Source organism: Mytilus californianus, unplaced genomic scaffold, assembly GCF_021869535.1.
Source record: "Mytilus californianus isolate M0D057914Y unplaced genomic scaffold, xbMytCali1.0.p SCAF_1, whole genome shotgun sequence".
NCBI lineage: Eukaryota > Metazoa > Mollusca > Bivalvia > Mytilida > Mytilidae > Mytilus > Mytilus californianus.
In genome coordinates this window covers 82907160-82930554 of record NW_026262581.1, presented here as the reverse complement: position 1 = coordinate 82930554, position 23395 = coordinate 82907160, and the positions used below count along the sequence as shown (strand labels likewise).

Here is a 23395-nt window from a genome sequence, read left to right as displayed (position 1 = left end):
ATCTTTACGCATATTGGACAGACTTATTTCTATTTAAACGATAGAGGTATATAAAGAAATACTGTAATATTTCGCTAACTATCAAATTTTATTATACATTTTATATGCTGTGATTTCTTTTAAGATTTTTTCCCTGGTTTGGTAAAAACGTTTTCAAAGATTAATTTAATGTGGAATAAAACTTCATTTATATATATGTTACAAAAATAACGGATGCATTTTATTAATGTGACATTCCCAAATATAGCAAATCAATTTATAGCAAAATATTTATCCCAATGATAGCTTGGATGTGTCATAGTATCTAAGATATGACTAAAGAATTGTAGCATGAAATTATGGTGATGTGACCTACTTTTCCCTGGTTGGTTACCTGTCAATTGAAAAGCAAGTCCAATACCATACTATCTATTATCTTTTTTCATTTTTGTGGATTGACATCACTTTTTATGATTATTATAATAAAACACATTTATTTGATTTTTAGATTATTTTTTTTATTATTGAGCATGAAAAATCTACGATGGTAATGTTCGACTTGTTTTCAGAATTTAAGTCAGAATAATGTGCCCGGTAGGCTGACATATCTTCCTGTGAACTTTTACCATGTTAACAAGCACGTTATGTCCCGGCTCAGTGTGTCGGTCTTGCACAAAACAGGGTTCATATTCAATCTATTCTCGTCCTGATATGCATTTTTAAAATGAAACATGAATGCAGAAATTGAACTGATTACCTTCTTTAGAGGAGGAAACACATGCAAGGATTAAGAAATTAATTGGTTTTGGTTATATCTTCAAGTATTGCCACTGGAAGATATAACCTAAATCAATCAATTTCTTAATCCTTGCAGTCACAAAACACTATACAGAAAGCAAAAGATTGACCAACACGAACCCCAACAAAACATAGGTTGAACTCGGGTGCAGAAGACATTATCTTGTGAAGTAGACATCACTTATGAAGTTGTAGGTTTAGTATATGTACTTTTAAGGCCGAATGGGGTTTGTCCTCTCAAACGTTTCATATTTTTTACCTTTAAAATTTTGTTCTGTAGCGTACCTGATGGAGGTTACTCCAGAAACACGTTTTGTGCGCATGGAAATCTTATCACACATTTTAATGCCGCTAGGTCAATAACGCTACTGGTTTACGATCAATCCCCGAGTTTACCATCCGGAATGAAATACAGGAAACATTTTGTCTGTAAATTTTCAGTTCCTAAAATTATGTAATTGTGCCTAAGTTTTGTTGCAAATTCCTCAGGCTAATTAGACCTAAGATGATTGTGTTCGATCGTGTCAGGACTCTGCGGTGTTTTACATTCTGGTTTTCCCCACTGTTAGTTTCTATCGTTACATGCGTTCCAGAATCATGTGTTGTGTGCACTTTTATATTAATTAATTTTCAAGCAGGCTACCACAGAACCAATTCATGAAGACTCTGTAAACATTTATACTGTTATGCTAATTTGATAGTTCATTTGAAATATAGGTCATCGGAAATTGTTCTGCATTGAGGGTTCCACAAGCAAAATTGTGCACATTGGCCATGTCATTGCACAGTTTTTTTATTAACGATAATGGATGCTGGATCCACTGCTCAAACTTGCCTATGAAAAGGAATTCGAATTATTCTTTCACAAATAATAGTAAAAATAGTGGTCAAATATCGCAGAATCTCGGAAAAGTAGCTTTATGCAATACCGCTATTCTGAAAAGTTCCTCGCACCTGTATATGTATACAATATGCATGTACTGAGTACACGAATCTCTTTTTCAGCTACAACCATTGATAAAATTTTAGTTCTTCAGTTTTGCCATGGGTTTAATATTCATGACTTTGACACGAACATGACTTATTTGAAACGTTTTGATAGAAATGCATAGTTTTATTGGCAATCTGAATTACTTTAAACACACGAGAACCAATAAAAATGAACACAATATCAGCAAAAACAATCTTTTATAAAAATAAGATGTGTACAATGAAAACATTACATCGGTAAACAATTATATTATTTTTTTTTTCGGTAAAAGTGCATATGAAATCGTATATTTTTAGCTTTTGCATTGTATTAACAATCTTATTTTCACAAATATTTAAAGGGAATGGGCCCTAAATCTTATAAAACTCCCGTATTCTTAGTCTAGTCTTATAATAGGATGTTGCATTTATTATTGTAAATAGAGTTCATATGGTAGAATAATATCATTCTGGCGAGCTGGCGAGTGCAATTACTATTCTATATAAGATGGATAACTGATAATGTTCTCCTACATTCATGCAAAGCAATTTCACTGTGAAGCACTTTTTATTACGACAGAATGTTTACATTTTGAACTATGAATATAAATGAGATAAGAACAGTTTCACCTGCATGTATTTCATACCAGGGCCGATTTAAAACCCTACATTCTTTTTATTGCATGCTATCACTCTCGTGTGAGAACCTTTAAGTTCTAATTACAATATCACGTGCTCCCGAACTTGTGACCAAATTTGACAAAAAATCAAATGGCCAAAGATGATTCAAGCATTTTGATAGATTCTGGCTTTTAACTATTTATTCAAAACATGGATAAGAAAAACATAATAATTATCTTAGACATTCTAAACAAAAAATGTTCCATCCGAAGTAAGTAAGCTATGTAGTGTCATTCAGAAACAATTTAAGGATATCCTTCGATGCACAATATTATGTAAAGTGGCAATACTTTATCAAAATGTCTTTAGCAACAATGTGAGGCTCTGAATAACAGTTTGATTATATTGATAAACGTAAAATAGTTTAAAACATTTTTTTTGAAAATATTTATCATAGAGACTCATTTCTACTGAAATTCATACATGTTTCAACAAGTTTCAGATTCTAACTTAATGTCAGTGAGTGAATCAAAAAGATTAGGAAGTTGGCTGTATTTTTTTGATTAATGTACAAATACGTATACTTTGATTATATGTATAATAAATTATATATATACAAACGACTTCAACTCTTTAATTTGCATAAACCTGGATGTTATCTTAATGAATTGCTGAGAACTCGGGACAATTTAAATTATATTTGTATTTGAAAATCGGCCACGGGTATTTTGCTGTATTCTGTAAACAGTTTGATCATGTATTGCTGCTGAATTCCCATGTCTATACTTTAACGTTGAATAACTATCACCTCGCAAAGCATCAAATTATCCAGTGCATTGACAGAATTTTTCATTTCTATAATGATGTATCTGAAACACAAAATATTCATCAAAAAATTGATTTTTGGTGAAATTTGAAATATGTATAATGTAAAGATTGAATGAAAATATTTTTTCCGTAATTCTGCAAAAATGATTAAGAATGGATATCATTGATAATGTTATAAGTTTGGTGGTTGTTGTACTTATTCTTTATAGCTTTGGAAAAAACAAAATATCAGACGGGGACTGTATAATGTTAACAAAAGTATCGTATTTAGATATACGTTATACTATACACAACGTAAATATAAAAATTGTGATATTGTATGGTAGGATGAAAACATTTCCCGTTAATCCTATTACAATTGTGATCCCCTATCATTGACTTTAACATGTTTAAATATATAAACAACGTTTTTGTTCTTTCTCTTATAATATATTTAAGTAGTTCGAATATAATGTTTAGTGGTAAACTTAAATGCACGTCATGTATAATGCATTGTTTTCCTGTATTTATGAACTGTCACTATCAAATTTTGAAGCTATATGTGGTGGTACTTTCTAGACATGCTTACATTTCTTAAATCTAAACGGTATATTATACTATACAGTATCATGACATAAAATTGAAGCATACCGTCCATTAAGAGGCTGACCACAATCGGTGATAATAGCTTGGTTCTTTACAAGTCCTTTATGTTGCTCGCAAATATTGGTTTCTGACGTATAACTATGTAACCCGTCCTCTCCAATAACATATATGGTAATATCATGTAAGGCTGAAAAAACAATTACTCAAACTTTTCTAGAGAGTGATCTAAAACTAATCATTTAAAATCATTTGTTTATGAAGAATCAAGTCAATATGTCTGCATGAAAAAGATTTGATATTGCAGTAAGATTTTTTTTTTTAAATTGACTCATGTAATTACGTTTTTTAACTTTAAATTTCAAACTGCAAGGTTTCTATAGAATGATTTAAAAACATTGCAATGTAAGTAACAAGTTAACCTTATACATACCATTTTGTAAATTACCATGCACTAAAATAAATCCTACTGGTCGTTGATATTTGAGATCTATTTGTAATCTTGGTGACAATTCTGCATCTAAAAATAAAATTGCTTTGTTACTTCGTTTATTTTAAAACAATCGTGCATGTATCTGTTACTCACCGATTAAATGTTGCATATTCAATGTCACGTTACCAATATTACATAGGTTGATTGATTAGTGTTTGTTTGCTTAATGTCCTGTTGCAAAACTTCACAGGTATGAATGGCGGAAATTTCAAGCACCACTTGAAAATGATTGTAAGCTGTACAGAGGCAGAAATTTTGCCTTGCAACAGGCCACCTACAGAACCTTTAAAGAGTTGATGCAAGAGTTCGTTAATGTGCTGAGAACGCTTTGTTCTTATTCCACTTCGTTATAACTTATTTTCTAATGTATTATGTTCAATCAAAAAGATATAGTACTTTACTTATAATGAAAACTTTGAGGTGTCACCTATACCATTTACCGATTTTAAGTCAAATTGTGAAGGCATTGACAAAGTCCTCTGTGAATATCGAAAAAAAAATTTATAAGCGATTTCATAGTTTTTCAAAGGCTCTGCGGGTTGTCTTTAAAAGTTTATATACACCCCACTAAATTAGCAACATCCTAAATAAGGAACTGTCCCTTAAAAAGGAATATCTTCAAAGTAATGCAAATAGCTCGGTTTTTTTTTAATTGGGACTTAATTCAAAATGTTTTTCTTGTAACACAAGGTAATGCGTTTCATTGAAGCGCTCTATTTTATTTATTGTTTAAAGATTAGTAGCCTTGATTAACGTACATTTTTATAAGGTCGTAGTTGAATGTTTTCAAAATAAGATTATAACATTTATCTTGATGAAAAGTCATTGCATCTGCCATTTCAAATGTTTATAAATTAATTCATTGAAGTGTTACTTTAAAAAAATGTGTGAACATTCATTAGCGGATATAACGTGACAAAACGTGTGAGAAAAATTCTATGAGCAGGTTTTAATATCGGATTATCGAATGGATAATAGGTCTTTACTGGAATTTGATATGATAATTTCTCTTTCCATTCAGTCAAAAAAAGAATCCCTTAAATAGGTGTGAAATATGGTTTGAGAATGGCATGTGTTGACATTTATTGCCGTCTCCTCGTTACCGGTCTTATAAGTTGAACGATGGACAGTCTTCGGACTGAATGCTTTCATACTGCCTGATTGTAAGATATTACTGACTCATTCATAGTAAATTAAAAGTCTGTTGATTGGTTGGGCCAATTCGAAACCTAGTAAATGTTCTTCAATCCCGAAGAGTATCGGGTTTGAACTCTTTATTTTAGTTATTAAAGTTGCATCGTGATCAATCATGCCTATCGGTACACAGGAACATGATTCTATATATAGCCAAAACTCCTTGTAAATTTGTAATGTATAAAAACACACATGTGATCATTCCACATTTTATCCACATTCGCTCGTTGTTATGGATGTTTATAGTCATCATAGTTATGAAAAACCTAGGGACACACCGCGCATGCTTTTTTCCACGGTTATACATATGGATACTTAGAAAGATAATCCGAAGGTAACAATTTAATTGAAAAACGGATATAACCAAATCAATTATGTTCGATTAAAATCAATATTGATTAATACGGGAATAATTTAGAGGAGGGTTTGCGCTGGGCTAGATATAACCGTGGCAAGATTGCAGAATGTGAAGAACATAAGACGAGGGTAGAATAATAATAAGAAAAAGACTCTCAGACTATAAAAGCAATTATTTGAGCATGTAAACATATTTTAATTTCAAAATATGATTTAAAGGAGATGTGAAGTATACATAAATAATTAAAGATAAGCAACCCAATTAAATGACACACAAAACTGCTTAAGTACTTCTAAAGTTCAAACCGCGCATACCTCTTACAAGTTATAAAGTTTTCTACACTGGACATATGAGGTCATTACAATTTTTAGCTTTTGACCCTCCGAAGTCTAGCTAGATATAGTATAGTCGTGAAAATGAATTAATTTATATAACTGAAAACAAGGAACGGAGTCAGAACCAACTGTCTTAAACTTGTTGTTTTTTTTTTTTTTTTGTTTTTTTTTTTTAGATTTGTTGAATATTTATACTAACCATACTTTATGAAAAAGAGAAAGAAAATAGATATACATCTAAAACGCTCTCCCACAAAAGAATATGTTAATTCAGCATGTTTAGCTTTGAAGGGGAAGTACGATAAAGGCCTTATTTTGTCTCAATATCATGTCCATCATGCGACAAAGTGAAATAGAACGAATTTTGTCGAACGCTTCGAAAGTGACGTTGGAATTTATACTCGAAAATGGCCTCAAAAAGTAATGCCCCCCCCCCCCTCTTTTTCTGGTGTTTATACATTCTCCCATAGGCATTTATTCCTGTGATTCCATACAAAAAAGATATTAGAAAATCTCAAAATTAGTATTTGCCGTTTATTTTTTGTAATTCAAAATACAATGCTATTCTGTATGGAAAACATTTTCAAATTTCATCAGCTATGAGACGGCTAGCTTTTCAGAAAAGCCATTACTTGTCTTATATCAATTAAAGCTTCGCACCTATGTTTGTATATATTTAGAACTTTGAATCAAACATGAATATGAATAAACGCATGCACACACGTAGCTATGATATTTAAGAATGTTCGCTTATCTTGTTTTTGACCTTTTGCCAGATATTCGGAATCGCATGGTTTTATCCATGTGGTGCTGTTACAAATGTTACCCGCTGACTCCTAGTTTTCTTTTCCTAATTTTATTACATATAGGTTTGAAAGCAATTTTTTAAAATCTTATAAATCCTTGTTATTATTTCATATTTTTTGAAAGAAAAAAAGGTGCCAAATTAATGTTAAATGTTTGAAAAATCTAGAAAGAATCATTCCTTGCAAATTTTCAATGGGTTATAGCTTAAAAACAAGGACACATATATATATATATACACTATCATTGTATATCAGTCTTTTAAAAAGCTTGTTAGTTTGAAACAGAGTAGAGAACATCCTTAAGGTAAATAACTCAAGAATAATCTGCGAAGTATTGGTAATGATGGTGGACAGAATGCAATTTCTTAGTATTACACGGACATAAGAACACATCTGAAGACATCTGACTATACTATCGAACACAAAGAATGGCTATAAAAGAAGTGTGTCTTGTATTACTGTTGTTGAATTTTTTTTCAGTTGGATTTGTTCACAGATATCCTCCATGTATATATTTTCTTTCTCTAGACAATTTTTTACACTTTGACATTTATTTCTAACTTTGAAATACAAAATATGTATAAACCGATCACGATATACTATCTTAAAAAGAATGTGTGTCCACAGGACTCGATATCTCGCTCGAACAATTACGTGTCCATGTTTTTTTAACTGGGATATAGGTGTTGCATGCATATAGCCGTAATTTGGCATAAAACTTTAGAAGTTCACATTTTAATGCAAAATTAAATATTTGATAAAAAATGAAAACAACACGTTATAAATTCATGCGTCCGGAGCGTTTTTTCTGGATTTACCTTCATCAGGAACGCTCAAAGCCGAATATTTGAAAGCCAAGGCTGTATAAGAATCGAAACAGTTGAAGAGAGCTATATAAACAAAAAGGACCTTTAAAATAGCCGCATCCATCTAAGGTTTCATAATAAGTTTCAAGTTGATGTGACCACAAAATTATGGTAAAGTAGCGTAACCAAAAAATTAAAGCTTTTGTCTATCTTAAGATTTGGTAAGTTAGTACTCTATGTATACATACCTGTTCTGGAACATGTTTTAATGTCCCCATCTACTGCTAAATATGCCGGACCATTCGAGTTTAGATATGACATGGACGTTTGGTTGACATTCTTTTCTAGAGCATAATTATTTAAACCTACTAAATCATCTGCGAATGAGAAATATATATGAATAGATAAAATGTGAATGAAATGCAAAAATTAAGAATTCACTTTATGTCAAAAATGCATGATCTTTGAACTTTGTGGTTAAGGCAAATTCGTGCTTAGTATATTATATAATTTTATGCAATTGTTATCATTGCTAAATAAATCTGAACGGCAATGGATTTTTTTACGTGAAAATTTAGCAAGCTATGAATTGCAAGACCTTTTTTTATTAAACTTACCAAAATGGACAGTAAGAAACCGTTTATCCCACTGAGCAGAAATCTAAAATTGAAAAGACAAATTCTTAGATCTATATATAGAAATAAACCTTGCAGAAAATTTTTTGTCAATGATTCTAACATTCGTTAAGGAAACAATCATGTAACATAATTGTTTCCTTAACGAATTACCTAACTAGCGATCAGAATGATAAACTATTATAAATTACATAATTATCTACTACCTCTATATTATAACTGGTTTTTGCATGATACTAGCTGCGGTTTTGACTGTAAATTAACTGTTTATAAGGTTTTTAAACGCATGTTAGAAAGCCTTGGTCAGATTTGCCACAACTGTTGGGGTATATTTGGTTTTCATAGCTTTCAAAGTTCTTCACTTTCGTAATTGACTTGGACTTTCAACTGGTTGATCCGATCGCCATGATGAGTAGACGAAGCGCACGTCTGGTGCTCCAAATCATAAACCTGGTATTTGTGATGATTGTTGACACACTGCTACATAATATGTCATTGGAGTACATGAAGAAGAAGGTTTTCGCGGCAGAAAATTCTTACCATATTGACCCAATATAAAAATAAGAGGATGTGGTATGATTGCCAATGAGACACTCTCCCCAAGAGACCAAATGACACAGAAATTAACAACTATGGGTCACATTACCGTACGGCCTTCAACAATGAGCATAGTCAGCTATAAAAGGCCCCGAAATGACAAATGTAAAACAGTTCAAACGAAAAAACTAACGGCCTGATTTATGTACAAAATATTGAACGAAAAACATATATGATATACAGCAACAAACGACAAGCACTGAATTACAGGCTCCAGACTTGGGACAGGCACATACAGAATGTGGGGCGGTTAAACATGTTAGCGGGCGTCCAACCCCCCCCCCCCCCCCCCTAACCTGAGACAGTGGTGTAACAGTACCAATAGGTCTCTTTCTTACTTTGTTGGAATCCGACTATTTCCTTCCATGTGTATATTTAAACCAAGCTATTGAATGCATTCATAGTACGAGATGCTAACCATGTCGACGGTGTCGTTCCGTTTGTTGTCTTTTTATTCCGACTTTTTTCTTCTGTAAATATATTCATACCAAGCTATTGAACCAAGGGTTGTTAACGGGCACGTTAATGTCATCTCTTCGGAAATTTTACCGATATCATTATTATTTGCATGGGTTCACGGTTATGAAACACAATATCACAAATAACTAGATTTTTCAATTTTTCTCAGTCTTATCATGCTTATAGACAAATAAACAACGATCATCATGCTACATACACTGGTACCCGACCGTTATTGACAAGCTTGACAATACGACGGATGCCATTAGAAGAGCAGGGACTGATTACCTTTCCGGAGCACCCGAGATCACTACAGCTTTTATTTTTGTGGCTTTTTGTTGCACAAACTTGACTGTTTTGTGTTATCATTTTGTGAACTGTTGTTTGTCTTTTCCACTTTATTCATTTTGCCGTGCTAATATCTGTCTTTCTTCAACTTATATCTTTATTCCCTCTCGGTGTCTTCTTACATATTTGACTATAAGATCATTTCTGAATATAAAGATTTAAAAAATGGCAGGAACGGCCTTGTAGAAACAGTTTTGTATAAATTATATATAATGTGTCTGCTGTAGATAGTAAAGAATATTGTGTTTTGTTAGGAACAATAAAATATATAATAACTTAATTCATCATCTTAGAGTAGCAGCACTTTAACAAGTACAAAAAGCTTGAATAATACATTATTTAAAGTCGGACATGTTTAAACTATAGACAACACAGCCTTTGTTTAAGAAATAATTCATGACTGCAGTAGATTTATTTTCATTTAACCATGGGTTGGGCATTAATATTCGATTATTTTATCCCGAGTGACAGCCATAAAAGACGTTTTATTGTCATGTACTAGTATTCCTAGTCCAATTGAAGTATCCTCTAATCGACGCGCAAAGTGTCTTTAGTTCTGAAGTGATCAAATTGCCTTCGTTTTTTTTCTGCCTTAATAGATAACATGTCAATTACTGTAAATTCAGAAATCATTGCGATGTTTTATTAATGCGAATAATGCGACTGGTTGAGTATCGCAATAATAAGAACTCGCATTCTTCCATTCGTTCCGTTGGTTGATAAAGTTTAACGGTTTGATTTTGTCAGTTTTTGATGGATTCCCCTTTAAGAAATTTACCTTCGAGTTCGGTATTTTCATTAAAAAAAAATCTGAAATCGCAATTATCAATCTTGCATGTTTGTCCATTCTTAAAAAATAGTTATAATAAATGCACGCAATAATTTCTTAATTTGCCGTTATTTATAACATCGATGCTGAGTTAACTTGTGAAAAAGGAGACAACATCCTAACCCCTAATAAGCCACTAAAATACAATAAATAGACATTTTTTTTCACATAAAAATGTTGATCCAGTCGACCTATAATATCAAAGACATTGAATTTCGATTAATGTTAAGCTTTGTTTCCTTTTGTCTTTTTTACATTTACCATTTCATTCATACAGATTTACTCCTTTATGTTGATTATTTTTTTCAATTGTCTATCAATACCAAGTGGACACCTCATGTCATGGCTTTGGGTGTTGGAGGTCCTTAGATCGATTCCCAAATTGGTAAACGAAAAAGACTTTAAAGCTGGTATAACTTCTCCGCAAAACCCATTGTATTTATGGGTAAGAAAGTAGTCCCGTCGGCTCGGAGTTAGAATAATGATGTCTTAGAAGCTTGATATGTTTTATGTTGTGATGTACAACGTTAAAACGACTCAACGTGTTTGTATATCGTACAAAGTTATATATATATAGTTCGAGATTGCTCTGACGTCTGGCGACTTTTTTTGTAGGTATCACTGAAGCCACGGGTCCCAATGAGTCCTATTCAAATACAACACAGCAGCTTAAACACCAAAATACAGCAACGAGGTGAAAAGATTTTATTGTAGCAAGGGATCAAATAAGGTCAACTCTTTTCATTTTATTTATTAACAAAGAGTAAGAAAAAAGTTAAATTGATATAATATTTTCTTGTATTAACTGGCAAAAAAGATTTTTAGACAAAATTCAAGAAATCTTTTAAAAAAATATCAATTTGATTTGTCACAACTTTTTCACTTCGCTACGACCAGAAAAAAGGATGTCGATTAGAGACGCCAGGAATTAGACTTTGATGCGAAAAAGACTTCATCAGCAAGGATCAGGACAGACTCTCGATTTGGAATCTTGTGTTATCATGACGGCAGATTCGACTCCGATTTGAGCAACAGAAGTCGATTTGAATGTAAAGTAATAAGATGTAATATGATTGCCATTAAGACAATCATCTACCAGAGTACAAATAACGTGGATGTATGAAACTATAGTTCACCTACGGCCTTCAACAATGAGCAAAACCCATAGCGTAGTCAATAAAAGGCAATAATGTTTTATCTTATTTTGAAAAAGGCCAAGAATTATTGTTGTGCCAAAATATATGCCATTCTGTGCCAGGATTATGTATGATAACTTTTAATATAATCTGTATGTATATATGAAACAATCAAACTGTTTGAAAACTGAACTCCATCTCTCAGATTTATGTTCAGTACTCACTATTGTATTTAAAAAAATAATACATACTACTAGTTTAGCACAAAACGAATTCACTTTATTTTTCTGAAAATTAGAATTAAAATAGGTCTTATAGTGCAGAGCTCAGCCTAGCTTCCTTAAATTTTGTCTGATACCTAATTTACACATTGCTTAATAGAAACTTGGGAATCTGACATTACTGATTGCATTACAGCAATATATGTATGTCAATCAATATGTGACACAATAATAAAATAGATTATTATTACAGAAAATGGAAAGCTGTTCTTTTTTTTTTAATTAAGTAGATCTACACATGCGAATTTGTACATCACTCACAGCCAAACGGACACCCCACATTGGCAAGGTTTTTTACTGCCGGTCGGAAGAAGACCATTAGATGACAATATTTCTTTACCCAGTCACCCTTGGGGTTAACATCCATTGAATTTGAGTTACCCATCCTAAATACATACAAAGCCTGCGACCTAACCATTTTTTCCCTTTCATGTAATGATATCGCGACACATAATGCTCCTTTTTCTTGTTTATCATATTATTATGCTATTCGTGATCTTCATAGGGGAATTTGGGTTCATATTCCCATGTTCGTGTTTAATACGTGTTTTATACATGACACAGACAGGGGAAATTGAACCTGAAAAGATCCCGAATGATAATTATATTATACTGGAGTGTCCTGATTTCAACATTAACTACCAGGACATTGCTCATATCCTCCTGCCAGGTTAACCTATCAAATTTCATTATAACCCGGGATATTTCACTCCACTATAATAAACATTAATGTCCTTTTGATTGTAATTGCACATAATAGATTTCCTATATCATCCTTCCTTTTTAGTATCTTATTAAATCATCGATCCTCTTTATTAACTTTACGACTGTATATACTCCATTTGTTAGAAATCTCTCCCGGTTAACCAATCTATTTAACCATATGGGGCTCAATAAAATGTTATTCAATTTTGTAATAATTGAATGCATAACAGTAGTAACGTGACTTAAGAATGGCGTAAAGCACGGTATAAATGGCAAACAAATGTCTTCTTAACCTAATTAAATGTCTGAATATTGAAACAGAGTCGTCTGCTGGTTTCTGGGTTAAATACTGAGTACTTGCAGTATTAATTATAACCCGTTTCGCTGTAGACTTAATTCATAATGATTTATTTCAGTTAATATCATGTCACGATATCAATTTTACTTCATTGTGTACAATGTTTATCTGCTGGGAAAGCAGGGAAATAATAATACTAACATCACAATTAAAAATTGTAAGTTTAAGGACAGACAGTAGCACGACTATTAAACATAGGAACATTGGAGCAAAATTCGTTAAAAATGTTTTTAAAAAAAACATTGCACAGAAAATTGAAGACTAGGCATATAGAACATCCAAGAGAATATAATTGGGATAAAACCGTGGGCGCCGGAAGGGAATATGACGTGAAAGTCGCATACGTACATAGTATAAATAATAGTTCATCGACACAACCAAGAAATGTTACTTAGCAAACAAACAAAAAATTATGGCAGGTCGATAGACGGTTTAGCATTTTACTTCCTTTCAAATCTGTCCGCATATTAGGACATTATAAGTTTTTTGCCAAAATTAAAATTATATTTTTCAGGAGAAAATTGCTGCCAAATGGGGGTAAAGTTTTATATATGCTAGAGACGTCACATTTTCCTTTCTCAATTATACCAGTAAATATTGAAAGTGGAGTATTGTAACATTTAGGAACTTGAATCTCAATGACAACTTAAAAGAATTCTCACAAATACGCTGATGTGTCGTATATTAAAAAACCCAGTTAATTTCAGAAGACATTCTATAACGGCAGATAGAGAACTTGGAGTAAACTTTCAGCTCTGATACCGATATCATTGAAATAAGTTGGGCGGTTTTTATGCCCCACGTAGGGGCATTATGTTTTTCGGTCTGTGCGTCCGTTCGTTCGTCCGTTCGTCCGTCCGTCCGTCTGTCCCGCTTAATGATAAATTTTTTGGTCAAGGTAGTTTTTGATGAAGTTGAAGTCCAATCATATGATCTATGATATGATCTTTCTAATTTTAATGCCAAATTATAGTTTTGACCCGGTCCACTGAACATAAAAATTGATAGTGCGAGTGAGGCATCCGTGTACTATGGACACATTCTTGTTTTTAACTGATTGTATTGCGCGCTTTTCTTCGTACTTTTTTTCTTGTTCAACTGGTCAAGATAAAACGAATGAAGGATTGAATATTTTATAATATATTTTCAAACTGGGAAAACGACATAAATCTTTTTTAAAATAACAATGTACATAAAAATGCTTTAGATAGTAATTTTTTTACCATAAAAAAGCACACATACCTTACTGGGGTGACATTGATGGAATCGTATAGTTCCTGTTATAAGAAATACCAGAGCAATAAACACAAACATTGACCCAAGTATGATCATCATTATACGTTTCTTATTATCACATGGTTTGGGTGTCTGTACCCGAATTACTGGTACATATTTACGGGTAATAGTCAAGGCATTTTGGTTATCGTTTTCCGGAATTTCAGCTTCTGATGCTAACATTGGAACAACATCTGATCTTTCTATTCTGTCAGAGCTCTGAAGTGTGGCACTTCCATTGCAATGGTCATGAAGAAGCTTGTCGTGTGACATGATGTTTATTTAGTCGTTTTCCATTATCTGGAAAAAAAGAGGCGGATAATACCAAAGTTTGAATCAAAGCTCGCAAATGGAAGAGAGATCGACAAAATTATGGCACAAAAATGAAAAACGACGAAAAGGGAACAAATAGTATACAAAACACGAGCCTGAAAACGGCGTGTTATGTTTGCGTGAATTTGTCCTACGTTTGAGCGAGAGAAAAAAAATCACGTTTGCGCGATAAAACGCATTACGTTTGCGCAAAATTTAACCTGTTGAAAAACTACTATTTTTGTGCGGATTAATCATTCTTAATATTAAGAAAATATCTAATATCGTAGAACTTTTATTTAAAAACTATGAATTCTGAAATAAAACTAAATAGATTATTTTTTTTTTAATTAACTGAAATGACATGGTGAAAATCGACATTGAAGATGAAGAAAAGTCCTTAAAGTAATATTCGATGGATTTATTTTCAGAGTAGAAAAATTGAGACATTTCCTGGAGATGCACCATGAAAATATGCAAATGTAGAATAAGAACTGGACCAGGTCATGAATCAAAGATTTTATTTACAGGAACAACTGAGCACCATCTTGAAAAAATAAACGTAAATTAGATAGACAACAATTTATACTGGTTATACTGAAAGTTCAACTGACATCGTACATTAAAATGACGGGAGGCGATATCACAGCTCATGTGATACGCACATACAAGAGAGGCGAAAGATACCAAAGGGATATTCAAACTCACAAGTCGAAAATAAACTGATAACGCCATGGCTAAAGAAAAGAGACAAACAGACAAACAATAGTACACAAAACATAACATAGAAAACTAAAGACTGAGCAACACGAACCCAACCAAAAACTGGGGGTGATATCAGGTGCTCCGGAAGGGTAGGCAGATCCTGCTCCACATGTGGCATCCATCGTGTTGCTCATGTTAGTACAAACTAGGTGATAAGTTTAATTCGGTATGTCACATTCGAGAAAAAGGGGGCGGGATTATAGTTACGACAATTGGAACATATCCGTTGTCATCTGTGAAAAGGATATCCCATAACGGTCAACCAACTCATGATGGCGTCCGTAAAATTTACGAAGGGACGATTTCAACTTTACCCCTTGGAACTTTTGGTTTAATAGTGCCCTTGTGAACAGCAACCCTCTATCAAGGAAATCATGATAGGAAATACAAGCCTAGGAATATCGTATCAACTGGGAGGTATTTACCCTGTATGCAGGCGATGCTGGAATGTTGCTACATAAAAATGGAAAGTTCACAATTGGGAAGCTGAAATCATCTCTTCTGTCGTAAAGTTTTGTTTTCAACCGACCTTCGTTGTCAATTTCTAGATATAAGTCAAATTATGAGGAAGACTTAACTGTATCTATTGTATACTTTATTTCAAGTTCGATGGGAATACCGATTGTTTGTTGAGAACGTCCAAACGTAACAAATATGTTGTCAATCAAGAAATTAATCATCTTGATAATGTCAATTTCAGAGAAATTTTTGTTTGAATCAGAGTGATTTTTCACAAAGTACGATTTATCCTTCCCTAAGAAACTTGTACAAGGAGAAAATTCAGTTCACCATTGAAAATTTTTTTAAAGTTCATACTGGAGAAATACCACATCCTATGTTATCATTAGTTGCTCCGTTACAAGATTGTTGTTCCTTTATAGAACATAAATACTGTGTTTTAATTTTTGATCAAACACGGGCTCTCATTGCGGTCCGGGTTTAAGTCATGTTGATGTCACTCAAAAACATATGCAACGATTAGGATGGGAAACAAAACGATACTTTTTAACTCAATGTTGCAGGATGAAACAATATTCGTGCAGTGTAGGAAAATACAAAACATATTTGTACTCGCTTCGAATCTGGAGAAGCTCGTTTTTCTCTCTGTTTCTAAAGCTCGTCAAATAAATTTTATCTTGAGTCTGGTTATATAATATTGTATATTTATTCCATTCTATGTTTTAAATATTCTTTTCCGGGGAATACACACTGTATTTTATTCAAGACGTTTATATTAACGAATGGATTATGTATTGCTCAATATAACTAAATATAACTAATTATAACAAAACTTCGTTAAGCTCATGTTATTTTCAAGTGTAAATTCGCGCAAACGTAATACGAGTTGTTCGCGCAAACGTAATACGAGTTGTTCGCGCAAACGTAATACCTGTCAAAATGCAAATTCGCGCAAAAGTAGGTTGGCCCCTTGAAAAGTGTTATATTATATGAATTTACCTATTTGAAAAGTGCATTATCTTACATATCTATTAATTCCATTGAGATATAATACTTTGTTTTTAAATATTGCAGCTAAAAACCCTTTTTTATAGTCAGGTATTAAACACAGGTACATGACGGAGACTTAATCACCGTGTTAGTATTGAAAAGTCAAGACATGTTAATAGATGTTATAGATATATTTTATAATTTCCAATTGATAATACAGTCGACAGGTAATCGTGTTTATTGCATATAATCATGATCCCTTATAATAAAGTCATGGTAGTTTTGAATGTCGTAATATAGACCTTTATTTTGGTGAAAATTGGTTATTTTTGATAAACGTAAAAAGTAAAAGTCTATGTCTATACATAATTACGTTGAATGTTAAAAGCCGATATAACACACTTTCCACTTCACATGATTTGTACCAAGAACATTTTTCTCCAATAGATTTATCGATTATCAATGAATATTTTATAAATCGTATGTAACCTGGCTTGAATTCAATGAATTCATTTCCTCTCATCTGTTGTTAAACCAACACGTATTTCAAAGGTGAAATTACAGAAAACCCAATTTTAAATTGCTTTGTATCATTTACATGCGCATATAAATTTATCTTTGCATACTTCTATAATATATTGTTGACACAACTGTTTTTTAATGATAAAATTAATACAATTTTGGGAAATTAAAAGTTAAAAGATGTGTTCTTCCAATTAGGTGGGAATTTTACTGAACCCCTTCTATTCCTGATTACCCCTGCTCAGAACACATGCCTATCTGAATTATCAATTTCTCGATCAACGACTGAAATTAGTTATATCCATCAAAATATATAAAATCTTTATGCTTAGCTTGCTAAAAAGATTAAACACGATGTTCAATTATCAGTATGTAAAAAAGAAATTCAATTAACGTCCAGTGGAACAAAAAAGTAACTTTAGATCATGTCTTTGACATGTTTTAAACATAAATGTACATGCACGTCTCAAATGACATACCTGCAGCAGAATATCTAGTTACAAAATTCTGCATATGTCATATAGATCAAAATGCATGCATATAGAAGTCTTGTGTTTCATAATAAGTTACGAAAAATACCAATTTCAAATCTACTTACCGGAAGTAATTAATTAAGTAGTAGTTTCTTTTTTTGCCGTCGGACAAATCGATCAAACAAATAATTTCCAATATCTTATCTCCTAACCCACCTTTCAAAGGTATTCTGCAAACTTATTTGTCGCTGCAAAGCTTCATGCTCGGTAAAATCAATATCATTTGCTTTAATCATCTCGCATCGTAAAGTTGTAACTCTGTCGTTTTCGTCATTGTTAGCTGCTTATAGAAATCCCAGGATTAAAAGCTATTTAGATTTACTCCACAGAGATAACTTATAATCCATTGCTTCTTCACATCTTTGATTGAAATGACATGGTGTCAACATTGATATGAAGAATAGATGATGAACTATTAAAGCCATGTATGAATCCTTGTGAGACAGTGTTATCCCCCAGTAGCAGACATTATTAAAAGATCCTGTCTACCTCAAAAATCCAATAACCACAAGATAAAAGAGCGATATTCCCAGGAAAACAGGCATTTCAGTGGTGTGTTTTGACTTTTCCCTAGCTTTAACGCTGCAGAAACCAAGCACAAACAAGAAACACAAACAAGTTGCATGTTTCATGTAGAAACATTGCTATTCATATAGCCTTTTTATAGCACTTGCTCGTACATGAAGGTTGTTGTTTTTTGTTTGTTTGTTCGGTTGTTTTTTCCAAATCCTGGATTATAGATAAATTTCCCGTGTTGCAACAGCATTGACAAACTATTCGACAGAACAAGGTACTGCATTTTTAACAGGTGGGATGGGATGATTTCACAGCCACATTTATTTTTTCATTTGATCATTTTTATTATTATTATTATTATTTATCTAAAATTATGATAACAAAGCAGAATTAGTTTCTACTTTTTCGTAAACCCACAAACAAAAATAGCTGTAAAACCAATTTGAGGCCTCCGTTCATTGTATGAAATATTTGTTTCTTATAGATATATATATATATATATATATGATAAGTACGCCTAAACAAAAGGAAAAAACTTTACCTATTGTTTCTAATTCCCTGTCGTGATATTTTTTACTTAGTTTGAATTCGCATGGTGGTTGCTGCATGTAGACCAGGAGACAATAATCCACCCCACGTGTTGCCCCTTGGTTGGTTTATTGACAATGGATTCGTGAGTTTACAACATGGACAACTTTTTTAAGCTCTACCCATCAGATCTAAAAGCAGTTTTGCAGTTCAATTATATCCCCTTTTATCTTATTCGAATTTTCAAAAACTATCTACAGACAATAGAATTGATATAAATGTACTGTTTAAATTTTTTCGCCATCATGTACACGCATGAAAAAAGAAGGTAAAGAAACACAACAAGCATAGTCAATGATTCTCTTTGTTTGGGATTGATAAAAAATTATTATCAATATCAACATTCGTGATGATGAACACATTTTCTCATATATACTACATTAAAACCTATATCTTATATCCTGTACAAAAAGCCCTATGAATATATATTTATGATCAATTGCTGATTTCGATCTTTTAAAATCATCTTGTTGATACAACATATAATTTTATATATTTTATCAATTGACAAATTGACAAACAACCTGATGTTTTGATAAGTTAATGCAACATATGCATGTATGTATCTAATGTAATTACCTTGAAAATCGATTGAAAGTCGTTCCAACTTAATGCAATTGTATTTCAATTTGCGCACGACACTTTCAACGTATCCTTGTATTCAGAAATTATTTTAGAACATTCAGATGTCAGTGCCATGTAAGTTAATAGGAAGTAGGTAACAATCTATCTTTGCCTGCTTTTTATTATTGTGAAATATTTTGTAGTTGCTTTTGCTTAATGATCTGATGAGTAAAAACTTTTTCAATAAATACTGTACTTACTGTCTCGTTTATTGTGTTGTTCATAGATGAGACAGTTGGTTTTCTCGTTTGAATTGTTTACATTAGTTTTGACATTTCATGTCGGGGCCTTTTATAACTAAATAAACGGTATGGGATTTGCTAATTGTTAAAGGCTGTCCAGTGATATGCATTTGTTGATTTCCATGTCACTTGGTCTCTGGTTGACAGTTTTTTAATTGGCAATTATACCCCATTTCCCACTTTATATACTTAGAGTTGCCTTTCTTTCCACGACTTACTTGATTTAGTATTTTCTAGTGCCTGAATAATGCGATAAGGTCTCGGTTCAATACAACTAACCTCGAATCTATAATAGGGCCAATACAGAAACAGCCTGTAAAAACTCTATATTCTACAATTATTATCCATTTGTATTGTATAACAGTCAGTTTATATTGTATATTTTTTCTCATGGTAAACCATATCATTTGGTCAATTTTTAGCTCACCTGGCCCGAAGAGCCAAGTGAGCTTTTTCTCATCACTTGGCGTCCGTCGTCCGTCGTCGTTGTAGTTGTCGTCGTCCGCCGTCGTTAACTTTTACAAAAATCTTCTCTGAAACTACTGAGCGACACAGGCTCTTTAGAGCCTCTAGTTTATATTTGTTCAGTTGTTTTCCATACATAATCATTTTATCGACTAAACTCAAAGTATTTCTGAACAACTGTAAATTATTTCTTTTTCAGCAACTTAATGTATCTGTGGTGAATCCTGCATTGGAGCTGGATGTCGTTGTGGACCCTCTTGCAAATGCCACAAAGAATATTCTAATTGTCCTAAATGTAAAGTTAAATGCGCATGTCTAAGGTAGATCTTGTATAAATATACTTGTGTCATACTCACAGGTAGCGAAATATATATATAAAGTGCCTAGAAAATCAACTTATATATCTCTATACATAAGGTAAAATGGGAAATGGGGCAGAGAGCAAAATAAAGCACTAACGAAAAATGCATAATGAATATTCTTATCATTAATTGGTGATATACTTTAATGGGAAGTTTAAAGTATTCTAAGAATTATTCTTCAATTTTTGGTAGTGTTTTCCCGGTTCCCCGCTTTTCCATGTCCCATAGCTGATGATACGTGTATTTAGCATTTAAGTACGCATGTTGTGTATTGTTTCAATATGTGAAGCTGTCGTTTCTTCCCTATCAATTTGGTATTGTATATAGATCATAACGAATGAGGTACCACTGCAAAAGTATCTTTCCACCTTTCCAAAAATGAGCCTGACGCATAGAATGAAGAAAAAAGATATAATTTGATTTTGTTACCTTCTTGTAAATGTCATGAATCATTATACCAACCAATAGTGGTTCTTCACCTTGACGTTTTCTACAATTTTCCATTTTCCAAAATTAATGTTTCTTTTTTTTTAAATTAATGATTCATAAAGAGAAATTACAATTTTTAACACAATGAATGTACCAGAATTGTTTAGAAACTTTTTCTCAAAGTCAACTACATTCTTCAAAATATATTTTTTGTCAAAAGGTTTCTTTTTGAAATTTAATATGGTAATTAGAATGCATGATTAAGCTTCTTGAAAGATTATTATAAATTAGATATACCGCCATGATCTAACCACTCTCGTTCTTTACCTCATTCTTCTTACCTACATGTACATCAAGGAAGTATATGTATGAAGTAAGACTGTACATGTATATGTATGAAGAAAAACTGTACATTCATGTATATGTATGAAGTAAAACTATACATGTATAAAGACTGTACATGATACGGGTTATGTTCTTCTCATATATTTTATGATAGGTTGATACTAAACCCCTATAACGGGAGGGATTGTGCTTGATTTTCATATGATGAAGACATAATCTTTCAATCAGTTTAATTGAGGTTTGGAGCTGGCATGTCAGTAACTGCTAGTAGACCTTTGCTAATTTATGTATCATTGTCATTTTGCTTAGTTTCTTTTGTTACCTATTCTGACATCAGACTCGGACTTCTTTACAACTGAGTTTTACTGTGCGTATTGTAGTGTGTTTGTTTATTCTACATTGGCTAGAGGTATAGGGGGAGGGTTGAGATCTCACAAAACATGTTTAACCCCGCCGCATTTTTGCGCCTGTCCCAAGTCAGGAGCCTCTGGCCTTTGTTAGTCTTGTATGTTTTTTAATTTTTGTTCATTTATATGTTTTGGAGTTCAGTGTGACGTCTTTTTTATTGAACTAGTACACATTTTTGTTTAAGGACCAGATGAAGCCCGCCTCCAGGTGCGGGATTTTCTCGCTGTTTTGAAGACCCATTGGTGGCCTTCGACTGTTTTCTGCTCTTTGGTCGGGATGTTGTCTCTTTGACACATTCCCTATTTACATTCTCAATTTTATGTATTTATTAAGACTGTACATCTATGAAATAAGACTACATGTACAAATGTATGAAGTAAAACTGTAATTGTATGAAATGAGACTGTACATGTATGAAGTAAGACAATACATGTATAAAGACAGACTATACACGTACGAAGAAAGACTGTACATGTATGAAGTAAGACTGTACATGTATGAAGAAAGACTGTACATGCATGAAGTAAGATTGTACATGTATGAAATAAGACTGTACATGTATGAAGTAAGACTATATAAAAGTAAGGAGATGTGGTATGATTGCCAATGAGACAACTATCCACCAAAGTTCAAATGAAGTGGATGTAAGCAATTATAGGCAATCGTACGACCTTCAACAATGAGAAAAACCCATACCATATGGTCGGCTATAAAAGGCACCGACATGAAAAATATGAAACAATTCAATATAGAAAACTATCGGCCTAATTTATAACCAAACAAATTTACGAAAAACAAATATGACAGACATGAACCAACGACAACCACTGAACTACAGGCTCCTGACTTGGGACTGGCGCATAAAGAATGTGGCGGGGTTAAACATGTTTGTGAGCGCTCAACCCTCCCCCTAACCTGAACAGTGGTGTAACAGTACAACATAAGAACAAACTTTACAAATCATTTGAACAAGGCTTAACTCATCAGATGGATACAAATAGAAATACATCTAACAAAAACACACAGTGGACGTGGACGGGTACTTCTACATCCCCACAACAAAAAGACACAAAGTACAGACCTGAGAGTACTCGCAGTTACTGACAGCTAGTTCAAAGCCAATAACATATAATAAAAAAAATCATGTATCTAAGAATGAAATATAAATCAGTACACATCCAACATCCAATGGATTTAGTGTAAAAACGTCATTAACAGTCCGAGAAAAACATGACCTTGTACAATGCCAAACTATAGGTATCTACAGATTGTAGTACCGTGAAAGTACATATGTGTAATATTTAGTATGGTTTTAATTCACTGATAACAAAATCAATATGTATACCAATAAAAACAATATTCAAAGATTAATTACAGTGTTGAAAAGGTAACACATGTATAAAGTAAGACTATACATGTATGAATTAAGACTGTACATGTGTG

General features: G+C 32.7%; 1 protein-coding gene across 1 annotated transcript; it reads right to left on the bottom strand.

The window, feature by feature from the left end:
- Window positions 1-1946: 1946 nt before the first annotated feature.
- On the bottom strand, window positions 1947-18443 carry LOC127724941 (uncharacterized). Its single transcript, XM_052231946.1, has 7 exons — window positions 18039-18443; window positions 14360-14692; window positions 8387-8429; window positions 8018-8146; window positions 4211-4297; window positions 3826-3967; window positions 1947-3236 (listed from the first exon to the last, which is right to left on the bottom strand). Exons 2-7 carry the CDS (start codon window positions 14663-14665, stop codon window positions 3155-3157), a joined length of 789 nt encoding a protein of 262 aa, XP_052087906.1. The 5' UTR covers window positions 14666-14692; window positions 18039-18443; the 3' UTR covers window positions 1947-3154.
- Window positions 18444-23395: the final 4952 nt, after the last annotated feature.